Source organism: Dreissena polymorpha, chromosome 9 (assembly GCF_020536995.1).
Source record: "Dreissena polymorpha isolate Duluth1 chromosome 9, UMN_Dpol_1.0, whole genome shotgun sequence".
NCBI classification, from domain to species: domain Eukaryota; kingdom Metazoa; phylum Mollusca; class Bivalvia; order Myida; family Dreissenidae; genus Dreissena; species Dreissena polymorpha.
This window is the reverse complement of record NC_068363.1, coordinates 93,616,397-93,633,408: the sequence shown is the minus strand read 5'-3', so window position 1 is coordinate 93,633,408 and position 17,012 is coordinate 93,616,397. Positions and strand designations below refer to the sequence as shown.

The 17,012-nt window shown below is 35.5% G+C and overlaps 1 protein-coding gene across 1 annotated transcript in view; it reads left to right on the top strand.

Annotated features, from left to right (window-relative positions):
- The first annotated feature begins 993 nt into the window (after positions 1-993).
- The window catches only part of LOC127846740 (SCO-spondin-like), a 38,325-nt gene continuing 22,306 nt past the window's right edge, over positions 994-17,012 (top strand). The window contains exons 1-12 of the mRNA XM_052378234.1: positions 994-1,060; positions 5,200-5,276; positions 7,118-7,282; positions 8,507-8,677; positions 8,878-9,051; positions 10,036-10,212; positions 10,333-10,509; positions 12,406-12,585; positions 13,081-13,245; positions 15,466-15,633; positions 16,119-16,298; positions 16,536-16,706. Coding sequence (XP_052234194.1) covers positions 7,255-7,282; positions 8,507-8,677; positions 8,878-9,051; positions 10,036-10,212; positions 10,333-10,509; positions 12,406-12,585; positions 13,081-13,245; positions 15,466-15,633; positions 16,119-16,298; positions 16,536-16,706 — 1,591 coding nt within the window. The 5' untranslated portion in view covers positions 994-1,060; positions 5,200-5,276; positions 7,118-7,254. The remainder of the gene's footprint in view (positions 1,061-5,199; positions 5,277-7,117; positions 7,283-8,506; positions 8,678-8,877; positions 9,052-10,035; positions 10,213-10,332; positions 10,510-12,405; positions 12,586-13,080; positions 13,246-15,465; positions 15,634-16,118; positions 16,299-16,535; positions 16,707-17,012) is intronic.

Sequence of the window (17,012 nt, the reverse complement as noted above, 5' to 3'; positions counted from 1 at the left end):
CAAGGTGCATCTACATATGAAGTTTCAAAGTTGTAGATAGAAGCACTTTGATGTTAGAGGAAAATGTCAAGGTTTTAGCACGGCGGACGCCGGACGGCGGACGACGAGCTGGCTATGACAAAACTTCGGGTTTCTCCGAAAACAGCCGAGCTAAAAATACATTTTAGTGCACTGGGCGAGCCTTTGTTGTCGGGCTCAAACTTTTCAATCGAACGACATCTCCTTAATCACTGAGCAGATCATCATGAAACCTCACTTGATAGATGTTTCATTTATTTTCTTTCGAAGTTGTTTAAATCTTTCTGGTTTCTTTATATGTAGATCTTCAGAGATAAAAATAGATTTATTTAAGCAAAATAACAAATCTGGAAGCGCAATGGTCAGGGGTTTAGTAATTGGTAAGAATAGTCTCAAAGCGAGATTTACTAGGGTTGTTCAAATCTTGACCCTAGCTACGTCACAGAAAACACATTATTTATAAACATGTAAAGAATACGTAGTAAATAACGTTTAACATCTCGAACATTTGTATGTAACATCAAATGACGGTCATGTACAACGTAAACATTATGACCTGGGATCAAATATGTCAATGTCTAAGGAATCACTTAACTATCGAGGCTATGTTTTTATATTGGGATAAGTGTGTCGGAAAACGGTGTCACCATGTCTAGAAATACAATATTACCACTCTTAAAACCATATGACTTAATTTTGATGCAACATGGAATGCTTTTCATGAAGGTCTAAAACTATGGTTGAATCTTGATCAAGTAGGGGGCTTGAAACGCGTGACAAGTGGACACATTGTCCTTAAGATCATCATTTATCTTGTTATTTAGTACTGTTAACTTGGGTTTTGAAATATTTATTTACATATTTTGAAAAATAACCTAAACCTAAATTTGAATGAAATTGATAAATATTAGTTATTTGTTTTAAATCCCGTTTTTCAGTATGTATTTAGTTTTATCATATTTCTTTTATCAGCTGATTGGGAAGAATGGGGTCAGTGGACTAAATGTTTGAGTACAAATTGCTCGAAAGGTACAACATTAAGGTAAGAGTTAACAAGTATTTGGGTGTTCGATTTCAGTTGACCTACGTATGAAATGTTGTTGAATTGCACGTGAATATAAGCACCGGCATGCCATGTCTCCTAAACCTAATGTAAGATGTTAATGAAGCTTCAGAGGAAACATAATTGCTAACCCTCTTCATATGAATATACAATTGTTACTTCCCGTTTCATATATAGTTTTAAACGATATGATACAGTCTGAAAATACGTATACTAATAATTGCAGATTTATAGTTTGCGGAGATTTTAATTAAAGTATAGGAGTTAAAGATTATGTGGAAAATAATGATTTACAGCGATTAAATGAATTACCAGAAGATTATATCGCAGATAGTTGTTTACCAAGATTAAGCCAAGATAAAGTTGTTAATGAGCATGGTAATTGTCTACTTGAGTTTTGCAAAATGACTGGGTTAAACATTTTGAACGGTAGAGTAGGTGTAGATAGTACAATTGGAAAATTCGCTTGTGTAACCAGCAAAGGGTGTAGTGTTATCGATCTTGTTATGTGTTCACCTTCTTTATTTAAATGTGTTGATCAGTTTGAGGTCTCTGATCCTAATTTAATATCGGATCACTGTGTAGTACACTTTTGTATAACTACCTGCAATAATGAGGATTCGTTTGATGATATTGATATAACTGCTTTGTTAAAAATAAATATGCTACTGCAACATTCATGTACAAATGGGATAAAACTAAAACCGATCTTTATATACAGTCACTTCAAAATGAAAGTATTATACAGTCTTGGTCTCAGTCTCAGTCGCTACTCCACAGAGTAGCTCGAATTCCTGGACACTATGACGTCAATTCGAACAGGAAGTCTGGTTTCAGACTTAAACATTAAACCAACATATAGGCACCTCTTCCTGCACAAGGACTCGTGTCATACCGAGTCTACGAAGAAGGCCATTCCGTACGGCTTAGGTCTGAGGCTAAAACGAATATGTTCGGAAGCGACGGACTACACAAAACTCAGAGATGGGATCAAAGAGCAACTACTGAAGCGATGATACAATGGTCGATTTGCCGTTACAGAACTGAAGAAAGTTGATAGCAAGAAGCGAGAAGATCTGCTGCGTACGAAGGTGCCTTCGAAAAGTACTTCCAGGGTACCGCTCGTTATCACTTTCTCCAGAGCGCAACCAAATGTCGGCCATATCCTCCGGAAACACCTGCCCACACTCAACACTTCGGATCGAATGAAAAACGTATTTCCTGAACCCCCGTTAGCAGCATTCAGAAAAGACTGCAACCTGGAAGACATATTGGTACTTAAAAACACAACCGAATGTTTTTCCGGGTTCCAAACAGGAGCGGACCTTGTGGGGCACAGAGTTGCGCAATCTTTCCGTACATGATGGAAGCCGAAAAGTTCAGAGATACCACCGGCAAAACATACAATGTGCGGAACGAGGCCACCTGCAAATCCACCAATGTAGTCTACGCTGTGCACTGCGAACGATGTAAGACTTTTGTATACATAGGGGAAACGGGAGATACCCTGTACCAACGACATCTCCTTAACCTGTCCCGGATACGGACTCGACACAATAACCCGGTTGCCAAACACTTTAACACAAACGGCCACAGCGTGACTAAAAAATTAAATGGATCCCGCAGTACCGCAAGACCATTGAACAACTATTATATATACAATTATATATATATATATATATATATATATATATATATATATATATATATATATATATATATATATATATATATATATATATATATATATATATATATATATATATATATATAATAAAAGTAAAATCACGTGTCTGGGATTTTAAATATATATTGATATAGCCAACGCGTTTCGCACCGCATATTGTTAATACAATATGCTACATCAAAATGTCATGGAGATAACGTCATATCAATTATGATGTAATAACGTCAATAAAAATTAAATGAAATTTTATTGGGGTTTAAATACATGTATCAAATGTTGTTCTTCTGCTAACCTAGCTGAAATATTGTTCGAGAATAGCTTATAAAATGAAAATATTTTAAATTTTGGTTCATAATGTGAACATTCAACTAAATGTTTACCTTAAGGCATCTGTCTTGTTGAGGGGTCTCGCATTTGTTGTTCATGGACAGATCGCCTATTTCTAAGTTTATCGCCAGTTTGGCCTATATTATATTTTTTTGCATCCATTGCATACTAATACATAAATCTAATTTTGTATATCACATGACATATTAGTTTTTATTTTGAACACTTTGCCATTAAAATCAAAAGAATTCCCTTCAATAATATAACCACAAAGGGCGCATCTAGGGTCATTACATTTGGATACTCTTGGTTCTTGAGATGAAACGTAAGATTTGGTAAACAGACGTTATAAATTAGGTGGCTGTCGCTTACATTTTATTATCTTCTGATCTGAAATTATTTTAGACATAACCGGGTCCGTTTTTAAAATGTCAATGTTGTTGTTAATACGCCAAACAGTTCTTTATTTTTTGTATTTTGTGTTGAAATAAATGGAATTATATTACTCTTGTCTTTTTGTGTTGATATTGAAAGTAATTCACGTTTAGAGATGGAAAGTGCCTTTTTAATACCTGTATTTATAATAGATTTAGGATATTTTCTTTGTATAAGTGAATGCTTTCGTTCATTTATACGTTTTAGTTCAAGTGTATCATTCGAAACTATGGTACAAATTGGCGTTGGCTATATCAATATATATTTAAAATCCCAGACACGTGTTTTTACTTTTATTATATAATATTCACAATCTGGATTATTACATTTTACGCATATAACTATAACTATATATTACAAAAATAGGATTCAGGACTAATGGGATTCACAGGGATTTACACAAGGGCTAGACATAATGAAAACCACAGTTAAGAGCTTTATTGTGGCAAATATTTAAAGTTATTGACATACGTCAGCAAAAATTAATAGTGCATACAAGTGTTTCTTGCAGTTTGTTCCGATATCTTAAGATTAAAAACTAAATAATTGAATACGTCTGAAATCGGTTCCAAAATTTCATGTTGCGTGCAGCATAACCGTAACTTTACTGCCTCACACATCGAATTTTTTGCCAATAACACAGGTTTATTAAATAAAGTAATTCTGATGTATTTCACATTGTCAAAAGCAGCATAAAAAACGTTTTTATGCACAAGTTTAACAACGTTATTTAAAAAAAAATACACATTACAAACCGGCTTGTTTACATCCGTTAACGTTCAATTGTGAATCCCACAAAGTCGCGTGATCCTTAAACCTGGTCAACAAGCAGCAAGTTTTCAATCGTTGTCCCGAAACTCGTCACATTCCAGCTTAAACTGGTTTGTTTCGTCACTATTATAAATACATCATACGCCTACGTCATATATTGCGTAATTACTTCAGTTGAAACCGAATTAACGGAGTACTGGTTATTGTAGTGAACAAACAAAATATTATGCGTCCGGCCCAGCTCTTCTGTATGTTATTGCCTTAACTGACATTTTGATCGCGACGTAATACTATTATGTTCATTACGGCATCGTTTGATGATGATGCGCGAGACAAAAAATCCGAATTTTACCCAGTATTCATAATCAGTGATGCACACTTTTTACCTTTGAACATAGCTGTATCCGTGGTTTTTTATAGTCACCTTGGTGACAAAACTATAGTTATGTATTATATTGCTGACAGTGCTTTTTCAGTTATATTGGGCGAAAAAACAACATGGAGTTGTTTAAGTTTATTCGTATGTGTGTATGCTGCTTGTGTGTAGGTGCGTGCCTTTGTTTGTGGTGGTGGATGGGTGATTTTAACCTATTGCTTCATCATACATAATTGGAGTCAACATCTCGCAGGAAAAATTAAAGGTCAGAGTGGGCACTTAAAATGTTATTGTTATAAATAAAATGAATGAAGTAAAAGTATGTGGTGTCTGGCATATTTTTCTTGCTATGATATGCAATTTGAATATGTAATTTATTCTTTATAATATTATGCCTTCCACTCCTGACCTTGTTAGTATATCAAGTTAGTTGAAATTTACAGATACATGTATGTTTTTTTAAGTGTCTGTTATAATTAATGTATACATGTGTTCATCCAAATGTCGTTCTGGTCTTTTCAGAATTCGCAATTGCAAAATCCAAAACTGTAATGGTGCTGAATTCGAAGAAAAAGATTGCTATCTCAAAGATTGTCCAAGTATGAAACCCTGTTTATCTCACCTACTCACAACGTGCCCAGTGTGAGCTTTAGGGATCACATTTTGTTCGTAATGCCTTGTCTGAACTCATTGATCTCATTTTGTTCACATATGTTTATCAGTTGTTAATGAAACTGCACTCATTTCTTTGATTATCATTGGCTGATCATCTTTCACATTGATATAGTTAGGCTGTCCGCTGCATAATGAAGGCCAACAAATATAAACAAAGTAATTGTAAACAATTTGAAACACCTGCTGTGAAACCAAAGAAAAGGAAGTACATTATGTATATTTAAAAAAATCTAAAATCACACCGCACCCCTGACCACACCAAACTGATGATATGATACGAACTTGTCTTCCCCTTAATATTTCGTGCTGCCTGTAACTAAAATCGTGTAATTGTCGGATATCTTGAAGGTCAGACTTTGATAGCAAATGTAAAAATACTGCACGGAGGGTCAATGCTTTAGTCTGTGTTAAAGCGATGTGGGTTTTCTTTACTTTCAGTAAAAACCTTACTAGTAATGGGGCATCAGACATTCGTGATCTCCATAGTTTTCAAATCATAACCCTTTTGTCAAAACAGGTCACAACCCAGGTTACCGTTGATTCATATAGACTTATTGACACTTAATTCCAAGAAGTTTGCAATTTGGTAATTAGATACAAGTATTTGTCTTGTACTCAAATCATTCCCCAAACGTCAAAACAGACCACGCCATGTGAGCCGTTATGAACCCGCACAGTGATAGGCAGTGTAACTAGGCACTAAGCATTTCCCTTGTCGGGGGAGCCTTCATTCCTAGGATTGTAGACTCAACTACACAGCCTGTACCCGGGGAATTGATTTCTCTCGAACGATAAGAGCTAAATTAACATTGATATATAAGTGGTGATTAAGGAAGGAATTTTGACTTCTACTAAATTTCGGCAAAATTATTGCCCTTTTGTTGGTTTTTATTCAGTTATTTTAACTCTAGAATATACATTATTAGTAATCAATATTCGCCCTTAATTTTGCTCTAACTTTAACAAATGAATAATATACATGTGATCATGATTCGAATGACTGGCATTTTACTGTGATCGATTTCTTTAGAATTATCTCCCTTTGTTTAAAAAAAATAGCATGATAGTCAACAAACTTGTGTGCCATAATCTCCTCTTTAACTGCTCGGTAACTTGCGCACAATATTTCACAGCTGAAGGACCTGAATTTTAGGTGATCGAAAGGAAAGAACTGCGTCTACTAGAAGTACCTACACAAATGTGGCCTGTGTCGTGTCTGTGACACATCTAATTATTATACTCTTAAATAAATATATATATATATATGAAAAAACATTCACTTAATGCTATTCTCTGAAACAACAAGTCACAGAAAAATAGGTATATGACATGTAGTAAGGGTTGTGTACTAAGGCGGTTCCTGATTTGCCTGGAGGGCGACGTTGATCACGACCTGTTGTTTTATATGGTCTTGAAGTAATGTTAATGTATTATTTGTATTTGTCTGTGTATTAACAAGGCCCATGGAATTTTTTATTGATATGTTGCTTCGAATTATACATTTGAGGGGCGAAAGCGGCCATATTGTGGTTATTGGTTATTGAAGACTGTATAACTCGTCCAAAATCTTTAAACATGTTAGAGATATAGGGTGATCTTCGCCCTCTTAATTAAATCAATTGATATAAATATTTACCTAGAATATAGAACGTTTTTATTTTTCGTTAAAAATAATACTCACAAAAACATGTTGTATGAATATACTGAAATGTGATGAAGGAATTCAAAGAAAAATAGGTGAGTTATAGTGTTATGATCCTTATAGTTAATGGCGCCTGGGGAGCCTGGGATGGCTGGTCTGTCTGTGACTGTAGAGGATTTCGTGGGCGATATCGCCATTGTGCCAGCCCGCCTCCCACAAACGGTGGACAGGATTGTCAGGATTTATCATACGAAGTGGAAATGTGCAAAAAGACAAGCAATTGTTCAGGCATGTAATACTAAACAAGCATTCGTTCTCTACACAGTTTGTTTAAATCTCATGCCTAAGGTATCGTATCAACAGAAACCTTGTCCTAGATCTCCACAAAGTGAAAGGCATTAAGCATTGCATTTGTACGTGGGAAAGTACGTCCCTAAGTTTTTCTCGCAATTTCTATATTTACAGACTGTGTGGATTTCATACCAACGATATGAACTTAATGATTATAATCATTTATGTGTTCGTATAAAGGGAGTGTGTTTGTCCGCTATTGAATATACATGAAGAGTTCCCAAAAGTCCCCATTAAGTGCCTGGCAAATTTCACTTAAACTTTCACAGTTGATTTACACAAACGTGTTTATGATTTAAAGAACGGCAAATATTCTGTGAACAGTTTTGGCAGAATTATCTTCCTTGGTCATTTTTTTTTCATTACATAGTATATAATCCACAAACGTGTGTGCTCTCAACTCATCTTTAACTAATTGATGGATTGCGCGTAATTTTTTACAGCTGAAAGACCGGAATTATAAGTGATCGAAAAGGATTGAATCGAGACTTCGACCAGTTAAGGCATACTTTTGATCTTTTGTCATTTTTGCTTATGAGCAGATAGTGTTCATGGTTAGCTTTAAGGATACCGTGGTGTCAGTTGTCCATCAGAGCGTGAGGTTCGTTAGTTGCGTGCGTAAACTTTTTTCTCTTAACAACTTCTCCTCCTTAACGCCTTGGCAGATTGTGAAGAATCTTCACATGTATTATCCTTGTATGACCCTCTCTCAAATTTGCTCAACTCGTTCCGGTCAATTAAATAAGTATGTAACAAGAGATAAAATACATTAAAAAATATATATTAAAAAAATCTATACAAAAAAACACAACAGTCAGGGCTTTAAAATGTTAAGCATAATATTGCCGTTTGGCCTACTACTGATTTTTTTTCAAATCAAAGCCCTGGGGTCAAAACTTGCCACGTATGAGGGGTCAAATAATTTATATGAACTCATATTCTTGTCGGAAATCATAACAAATGTGAGCCAATTAGTGATATCTTCGCTCTATTATTTAAATCATATGAAATTAATATTAACGTAGTCAAAAGTGCGTTTGTAATTTATAAAACCCACAACATTCAACAGCAGCGCATTGTTTAAAAAACACATGCACTACAATGTGGTGTGGAAATGAAACGAATAATACGTATATATATCTTCATAATTATGTTTCTTAGTTGACGGTAGCTGGGGAGGTTGGGAGGGCTGGTCTGTCTGCTACTGTAACGGATTACGTCCGCGATATCGCAAGTGTGACAGCCCGCCCCCCTTGGATGGCGGAAAGTATTGCAACGGTTGGAATTTAGATGTGGATAAATGCAACCGAACAAGCAATACTAACTGCCCAGGTTTGTACTGCAATATTTTTGTTTATGATGAATAATGTTTAGCTAAAAGGCAAACATATTCATAAGCTAGCAAAATAGTTTAGTTAAAAGACAGACATAAACATGTTCACAAAAAGCGATATGTATTTCTGTATACAAACATAGTGTAATAATTAGACATACATGTCACTAAATGTGTCGCCATTGTTTGATATTAATAGTTAATGGAGATTGGACTAACTGGTCAGCGTGGTCCACTTGCTCCGTAAGCTGCGAGAATGGAACTCAAACTCGAGACCGGAACTGTACTAATCCATCTCCAGCTTATGGAGGACGAGATTGTGGAACAGATGATAGCGCGTTTCGGAATTGCAGTACCTCGATATCTTGTCCAGGTATGATTAGATGCGTAACTTACATAATCAGTACATTATAATAGTCTATGTGAAGTAAAGAACTTTCTTCGGGAGGTAAGATTATAAACATCTTAAATTGATAGACATTAAAACCTCCAGTTACGTAACGAGCCTTTTGTATACACCAATTAAATCATTACAATTAAAGAGCGGTTTTTCGTGTGTGCGAGATGTGTGTCCGTATAATACATTATTAGAAAAAAAAACATTTTAATATTAATAGCGTTTGACTTAAAATCAGGTCGTTAGGTAAAATTTTAGAAAAACCTTGAAATCTTAAAAAAAAAGAAACATTTGTGACTCAGTCTTGATGAAACTTGGTCATATTGTTTATCTTGACAATATTGACAAAATATTTAATTTTGTGTTGATGGCACCATGTCAAATCTTTGGGAAATCATCTTACCACTGTCGCAGCAGCCTACCTTATAAATCAATTTTAATGAAACTTTTTAATGACAATCTTTATCTTTACGATTTCAATGCCATTTAAGTACCTGAGTCAAGTGTGATCAAAACTTCAGTCACTCAGTGAATTGCAATACTTTGTATACTTTGACTATGATAATTTCGTTTGTTAATATGAATGTTTCAGAGAAGCTCATCTGCCACTGAATATTCACACATGACCGTCATGAAAAACATGTAATGCGTCATCTATTACTCTTTAAAGTTTTGAACTCGGTTCTGGTGGCATACACTTATAACGGTGTGATTAACTATTAACTAGAATGTTAACACATTTGATACCTACTTTTTCACAGTATTGCGTTAAGACAAATCCAGTAATAAACCTTTAAAAACCAACACGCACCCATACACAATCACTCATTCATTAAAAGTTTGAAGAGTTTTGACATAAACACGTTAAAATGCTAGCTTGCGCATTGACACTATTTAATTACAGAATACCGATGCTTAAATGTTAATTATTAAATAACAAAAGTTCTTTTTCTCTATTAGTTGCTGGCGGTTGGTCCACGTGGAAAGACTGGTCGAGCTGCTCTGCCACGTGTCAGGTGACGGGTCTGCAGTACCGTAACAGATCATGTGACAGTCCCCCTCCTGGCATCGGTGGAAAAAACTGTACTGGCGATATAGGAGACACAAGAAACTGCAGTGGATCAGGTGCCTGTCCTGGTGAGTCGCAAAGTCACTGTATCTGACTCGTAGCACATGTAAACGGGAAATATATACATCACTTGAGCTTTATTGAAGTTTCTGACATACTATGGTCATTGTTTGATGTTTTCTCTTCAGTTTCTGGTGGTTGGTCCACGTGGAGTAACTGGTCTATCTGCTCCGCCACGTGTCAGGCGACGGGTCTGCAGTATCGTAACAGATCATGTGACAATCCACCTCCTGACAACGGGGGACAAAATTGCACTGGCGATGTAGAAGACATAAGGAACTGCAATGGCATAGGACCTTGTCCCGGTGAGTTGCAAAGTCATTTTTAGCTTTATTGAAGCCTATAACATACTATAATATTGTTTAATAATTAAATGAGATATGTCTTCGATTACCGTAAATTTCCGACCTTCACGTTTTGTGCCAATATAAATAACAAATAAATAACAGCGGTAACAAACACAAGCCTTTTTAAAATCAATGCATTCCACGCTGACTTGTTCTTATAAGAATTCCACACAATGATTTTAATTTCTATAATGTCATTATTGTTGACATTATTGTAAATAGTCAGCCATTTTGTTTTGCTTCCCTTTATTCGCGGGTATGACGCCATACACAAATGACCGGCAAGGTAGAGAAATTATAATATTCTAACTTATTTTAAACTGTTGAAATTAGTTTTTGGTGCAAATGCGAAATAGACAAAAAATCAAAACACGAAATAACAATAGAATATTTACACATGAATAGTGTTAATTCCATTTATATTTCAATACTCTTCTATGCAATATGGAGAGAAGAGTGTCTACGGTCTCCTGACACTCTGATTGGGATAAAGTAGCTTAAATGAGTCCATTGCTGACACGGTCGCTCAAACCATCAAACTGGGCCCATTTGGTGAATATTAATGATGTTGAACCAGACACCCGCTATGGTGTGAACAAAGGGAAAATAACATATGTTGGTAAAGCCAAGCCCACATCACTGGCACAACCAATGAGCGGAACTGTTTAGTTTTTACATATGGTCACTGCATGTGAACAATAGTCATCCCTTGATATAATACTGGGTGTTTTGTGTTAACAAGTGATGCCGTTTTCAACCAAGTTAAACACTAAATCTCAAAGGGATTGTGCTTTTTGCCTGTTTCAAGATTACCAAAATAGTCCATAACAACAGGTTCTTTTGTTGTTTTCGTTCGGGCCAACTTTGAAGACCTGACATTAATTGTCTTCAGTTCAGGCTTCTGAAACCTTATAACAATTAAATGAGAATGTCTGGTCTGGGTTTTTCTTTCCAATGCTAACCGTATACTCTGTTGATACTTCATTTCATTCCTTACATGTATAGGCATACCCGTAGTTGGAATTGGTTTGAAAATGTTTAACAAAAATTGCCTCTTCAAGTTGTGAGAAAATTTAAGCAGATCACAAAACTACTGTGTCTGAGTGGATTTGTATCAAGACCCTGACACGTAATGTATGTTCAAGCATTCTATATAATTTTAAGGCTCTAAGGACGGACACATTCTCTCCTGAAAAGCTTTGTAAGCATTTATAATGGCAGTGGGTGAGGTGGTGAATAAAGCCTATACTTCTTCCGACAAGGTCTTAGAAATGCACAATAGAATATGTTTGGCCTCATTCAAGCTCGAAGCGAAAAAGTTCCTTATGGAAGTCTTACTACAACAGCAGACGACAAAAAATCATTATGTCGTATTTTTTTAACAAATATTAGAAATTCAATTGTCGGATATTATTGGTGTAAAGAAAATAGGGTGTTAAGCCTATACTATTTTAATGCACAGTTTTTACCTGATCTAAAAGATTTTTTTTTATTTTCAAAATTGTTCAAGTGTTCTAATTGAAACACACACCAATCTAAATTTTTCAACGAATCGCAGGCGAAGAGACAAATCTCGCTTCCGAACACGTGACAAAATAAAATTCCGCGAATCAAGGATAGTCGAGAATTTAGGGGAGTAGATCGTATAAAGTAAGTTATTTCATTGACCGCATCCGCTACAACCATACCTTTTAATCTAGAAATATGTAAAGAACTTGAACAACTTAAAAAAAAAATCATTAATAAGTATCTCCAACTCAAGCAAACAGCATTACATCGCAATCTGGTAAAGTCTTTCATGATTTAGGACTTCGCGTTGTATTTTGATTGAGTATGTATTCTGATCCTCACCAGTCGATGGCGGCTACTCTAACTGGCTGCAGTGGTCCGATTGCTCTGCCACGTGCGAAGGAGGAGTCAGATATCGTTCTCGTGAATGTAATGACCCACGTCCCCAGAACGGAGGTAGCGATTGCAGTGTCCTCGGAGAGAGCACTGATAAGCCAATGGTCTGCAATATACAACCGTGTCCTGGTAGGAAAGTGTTTTCGATATTTTAATTTGCGTATTCATATATACTAATTACTTTCTTTGTGACAAAATTCATATCGTCTTACAATTTGTATAGAGAATTAATTATATAATTATAGTTTAGATGATGGGGGTTTTCCCGTGTTTGTGCGTGTGTGTGTGTGTGTGTATGAGAATAAGCATGCGTGCGTGCGCGCGCGCGAGTGTGTGTTATTTTTTAACATAACATAAGCTTTACGTTTATTGTCTTTAACAAGTACCATTAAGCTCGCCTCAGCACAATGTACATGGGGTAAGTTTTTGGAATTGCCTTTGCCTGTCTTGCGGGATACGTAAACATTTAATATATGGTACATCTTCTTACCCGCTGGTGAAATGTTAAGGAAACTTCATCGGAATGATCTTTGGGTAATGCAAATTTTTCTAATATTGTGATCTGCTGCATGTATGTCACCAAAACAGATTTTTTTTATAATTTATAACTACATCTATAATAAGTTGACGGGCACTGGGAATTGTGGTCGAAATGGAGTAGTTGCGACGTGACCTGTGGTAACGGCACGAAGACCAGAGACAGACTGTGCGTGGGGATTAAAAACGATGGAAAGAACTGCTCTGGACATGCGCTTCAAACTGGAGCTTGCCATGGAGTAGTCTGTCCAGGTTTGGATTATAATATGCTTTTTTAATTTTATATTGATAAATTGTTTAAGCACTTACGTAATATATCAACAAAGACAAGAACAAAAATGTACTACGACTACTACTACTACTACTACTACTACTACTACTACTACTACTGCTACTACTACTACTACTACTACTACTACAACAACTACTACTACTGCTTCTACTACTACTAATTAATGATAGTATGATGATAATTTACCATGATATGATGCTCAGGGTTCATTATAGTATGCTCATTGTCCATTCTATGATGCCCATTGTACTTTATATAGTGTACATTATATAGTGATTAGTGCCCATGATATGATGCTCATTGTACATTATTTGATGATACTTTTTTATTATATGCTGCGCACTGTATTTTATATGATGCTCAATGCCCATTATATGATGCTAACTCTTCTTAATGTGATGCTCACTCTTCTTTATTTGATGCTCACTCCCCATGATATAATTCTCACTCTCAGTTATATGATGATCACTGCACATAATATGATGCTTACTGTACATTATATGATGCTTACTGTACATTATATGATGCTCACTGTACATTATATGATGCTCACTGTACATTATATGATGCTCACTGTACATAATATAATGCTCACTGTACATTATATGATTCTCAATGTACATTATATGATGCTCACTGTTCATTAAATGGTGCTCACTTTAGTATATGATGATCACTGTACATTATATGATGCTCACTGTACATTATATGATGCTTACTGTACATTATATGATGCTCACTGTACATTATATGATACTCAATGTACATTATATGATGCTCACTGTACATTATATGATGCTCACTGTACATTATATGATACTCACTGTACATTATATGATTCTCAATGTACATTATATGATGCTCACTGTTCATTTAACGGTGCTCACTCTTTAGTATATGATGATAAGTTTCCATTATATGATGCTCTCTGTACATTAAACGTTGCTCACTCTTTAGTATATGATGATAAGTTTCCGTTATGTGATGCTCCCTGTACATTATACGGTGCTCACTTTTCATTATATGATGCTCACAGGTCACTATATGATGCTCACTCTCCATTATACGATGGTGTTAATTTTAGTATATGATAATTTTTTTAATAACTGGCATATATAAGTAAAACCTGTACTGGCCAATGCTCTACTGACCAAAGTTGCTGTATACATACAAATCACAATATTTATTTTCGTCTAGTTTTGTTTCCATGATGAGTTGAAAATCTTCAGGCGACATACTCAATAGCTTTGTTCATCGCCATAGTCCTTTTTCCTTTAAACACAGTTGATGTAATCAGGTAGTGTTTTAACAAAGGAACGACATATGCAGCAAAGAAATTACGCTTTAATTTCTTCGTCCATTTTCCGTCGACAAGTAAAAAACAAACAATTCACCATGATTTTACGATTTTACACTATTTAAAGTTGCTTTCACTGTTCTTAATCTGCAAATTGTTAAAAAAAAACTTTAATTTAAAGCATTGCGTTATTCGAGTACATTCTACATTTTTAAAGAAAGCTACACAGCAATCTCATCGGTTACATTTGAGCGATATTTTCCTGAACTTGTATTCACACTTACTTTTAATAATTCATATTAAACACACATATACATCATACATTATTGCAATCGCGTTTCAAAATACCAAGGCACTGGAGTCATTGAATTGAATGCATTATGCAATCCACTGACGTAGTGAAAAAAAATTCAAGCGTTAGCAGTTTGGCGATTGGGTTGCATTGAATTAAAACATGTATAAAAACGCTGCACTGGATTAATTAATAACGGCTATTATTCCTATACGGCACATTGTTTTGGAATGCATTCATTCAGTACATGAATATATTGAAATTTAAGAACAAATGAATGAGGATATGCTTTCATGTTAACGAGTTAAATCGTCAACAAGGCTTAAATTCATTTGAACTTCATTTGAACTTCAACCGAAAGTGAAAGGCATAAAAAACGTGCGCTATGCCTATGAATTAGGCGTTTAGAGCAAACGTATATATGAACCATATAAATTTCTCCTATAACATAATTTAGCAGTAGGATAAAGTCATATGCGGGTTCGGTGCTATTCGTAACTACTGTGACATGCTCCAATTACCTATACTACTTCCACCACAACGATCACCATACGACCGCACTACGCTACTGAAAAATATAACATTTGGTAGTAAATGGCGTATGGGGACAGTGGGCAGACTGGTCAGTTTGCAACTGCAACAGCACACAGACACGTGTCCGGAAGTGTGACAGTCCAGCACCGGTAGGGTCAGGTCAGCAGTGTCAAGGATCAACACGGGATACTGTGAGCTGTTCAGACAAACCAACAACGTGCCCTGGTAAATAAAGTTATACATCTGTTTTAGGTGCCGTATAGATGCTGTGTTAAGAGTTTTATTCACACCTTGGTAAACAAAAACAGTTTGAACGCAATTTTCAAAAAAGCATGACGCTTATCTGTTATTAACACAACTATGGTCATTGCTAAAACAGTTTTGGATTTTGTTAAATATGTAAGTCTTATAAGGGTAGACGGGCACAATTCATATATGGTATTGAGGCGACAAAGTATTTTAATAGTACCCGTCAGAAAGCAATATTTCCAAAGAAAGATTTAGCTAGTGTGAGTTTCTAAACACATTTGTGTTCATCGAATGGTTATACAATTCACAGGGTAAATTGCAACATACGCATCTTTTAAATCTAAACATTCCATGAATCAAAATGAGGCAAATATTTCGTTTTTTAAAGTATTATTGTAAGTTTTATTGAATCGATGAATAAGGAGAATTCACTAGATTTATGACTGATGATTTACTTGCAGTGGATGGCCGTTGGGGAAGCTGGTATCCGTGGGTTGTATGCTCTACGACCTGTGGCCCTGGTGAAATGGTACGGGTAAGATCTTGCAACAACCCGCGACCACAAAATGGAGGTCTGTACTGTGATAGTGACGAGAAGGGTGAAGATGAGCGTAAGGGGTGTCAAGGTCCACCATGTCAAAGTATGTGTATTAGTCGTTTAATATTGTTCCATTAATTGATAAATAAGTATTATATCGCATGTTCAACAAATGTATCTTATGAGATAGCTTAATATGTTTTATGTTTTCCTTACGCGTAAAAAACTATACAATTTGCCCGACACATAGAACTCATACTTTTAAAATTTTAACACTGATATCAATAATACTCACATATGACGCCAAAAATACTTTATTATGATTTTTTTTCAAAATCAGTTGACGGAAGCTGGTCAGACTGGACTACATGGTCCGCGTGCAGTGTCACGTGTGGGAATGATTCCCATTTCAGGAACAGGTCATGTGACCACCCTGCACCCGCCTACGGTGGAGTGAACTGTGCTGGCAGTGACAATGAAAATGGGAGCTGCACACAGAAACATTGTCCAAGTATATTAAACAAGCTTTATCAGCCATTAACAAGACAGGAAATATCAATCTTTATACTGTATATTCTAGAAGAAATCGATAAAATAATTTAATGCGTAATGCAAAAAGTGTCTTTTCTTAATCGTGCTTAAATAACGTTTCTGTGTAATTTAGTGGAAATATTAAGTCTTGTTACCGATCCCGAATGGTGTGATGCAGGCACATGCAATTAATATTTGGTGAGAATACTCAGTGAAAAACCCTGTAACGAATTTATCCTATTAATTACTACGTACGTAATTCCGGCCACTTTTGGTGGTTTTATTT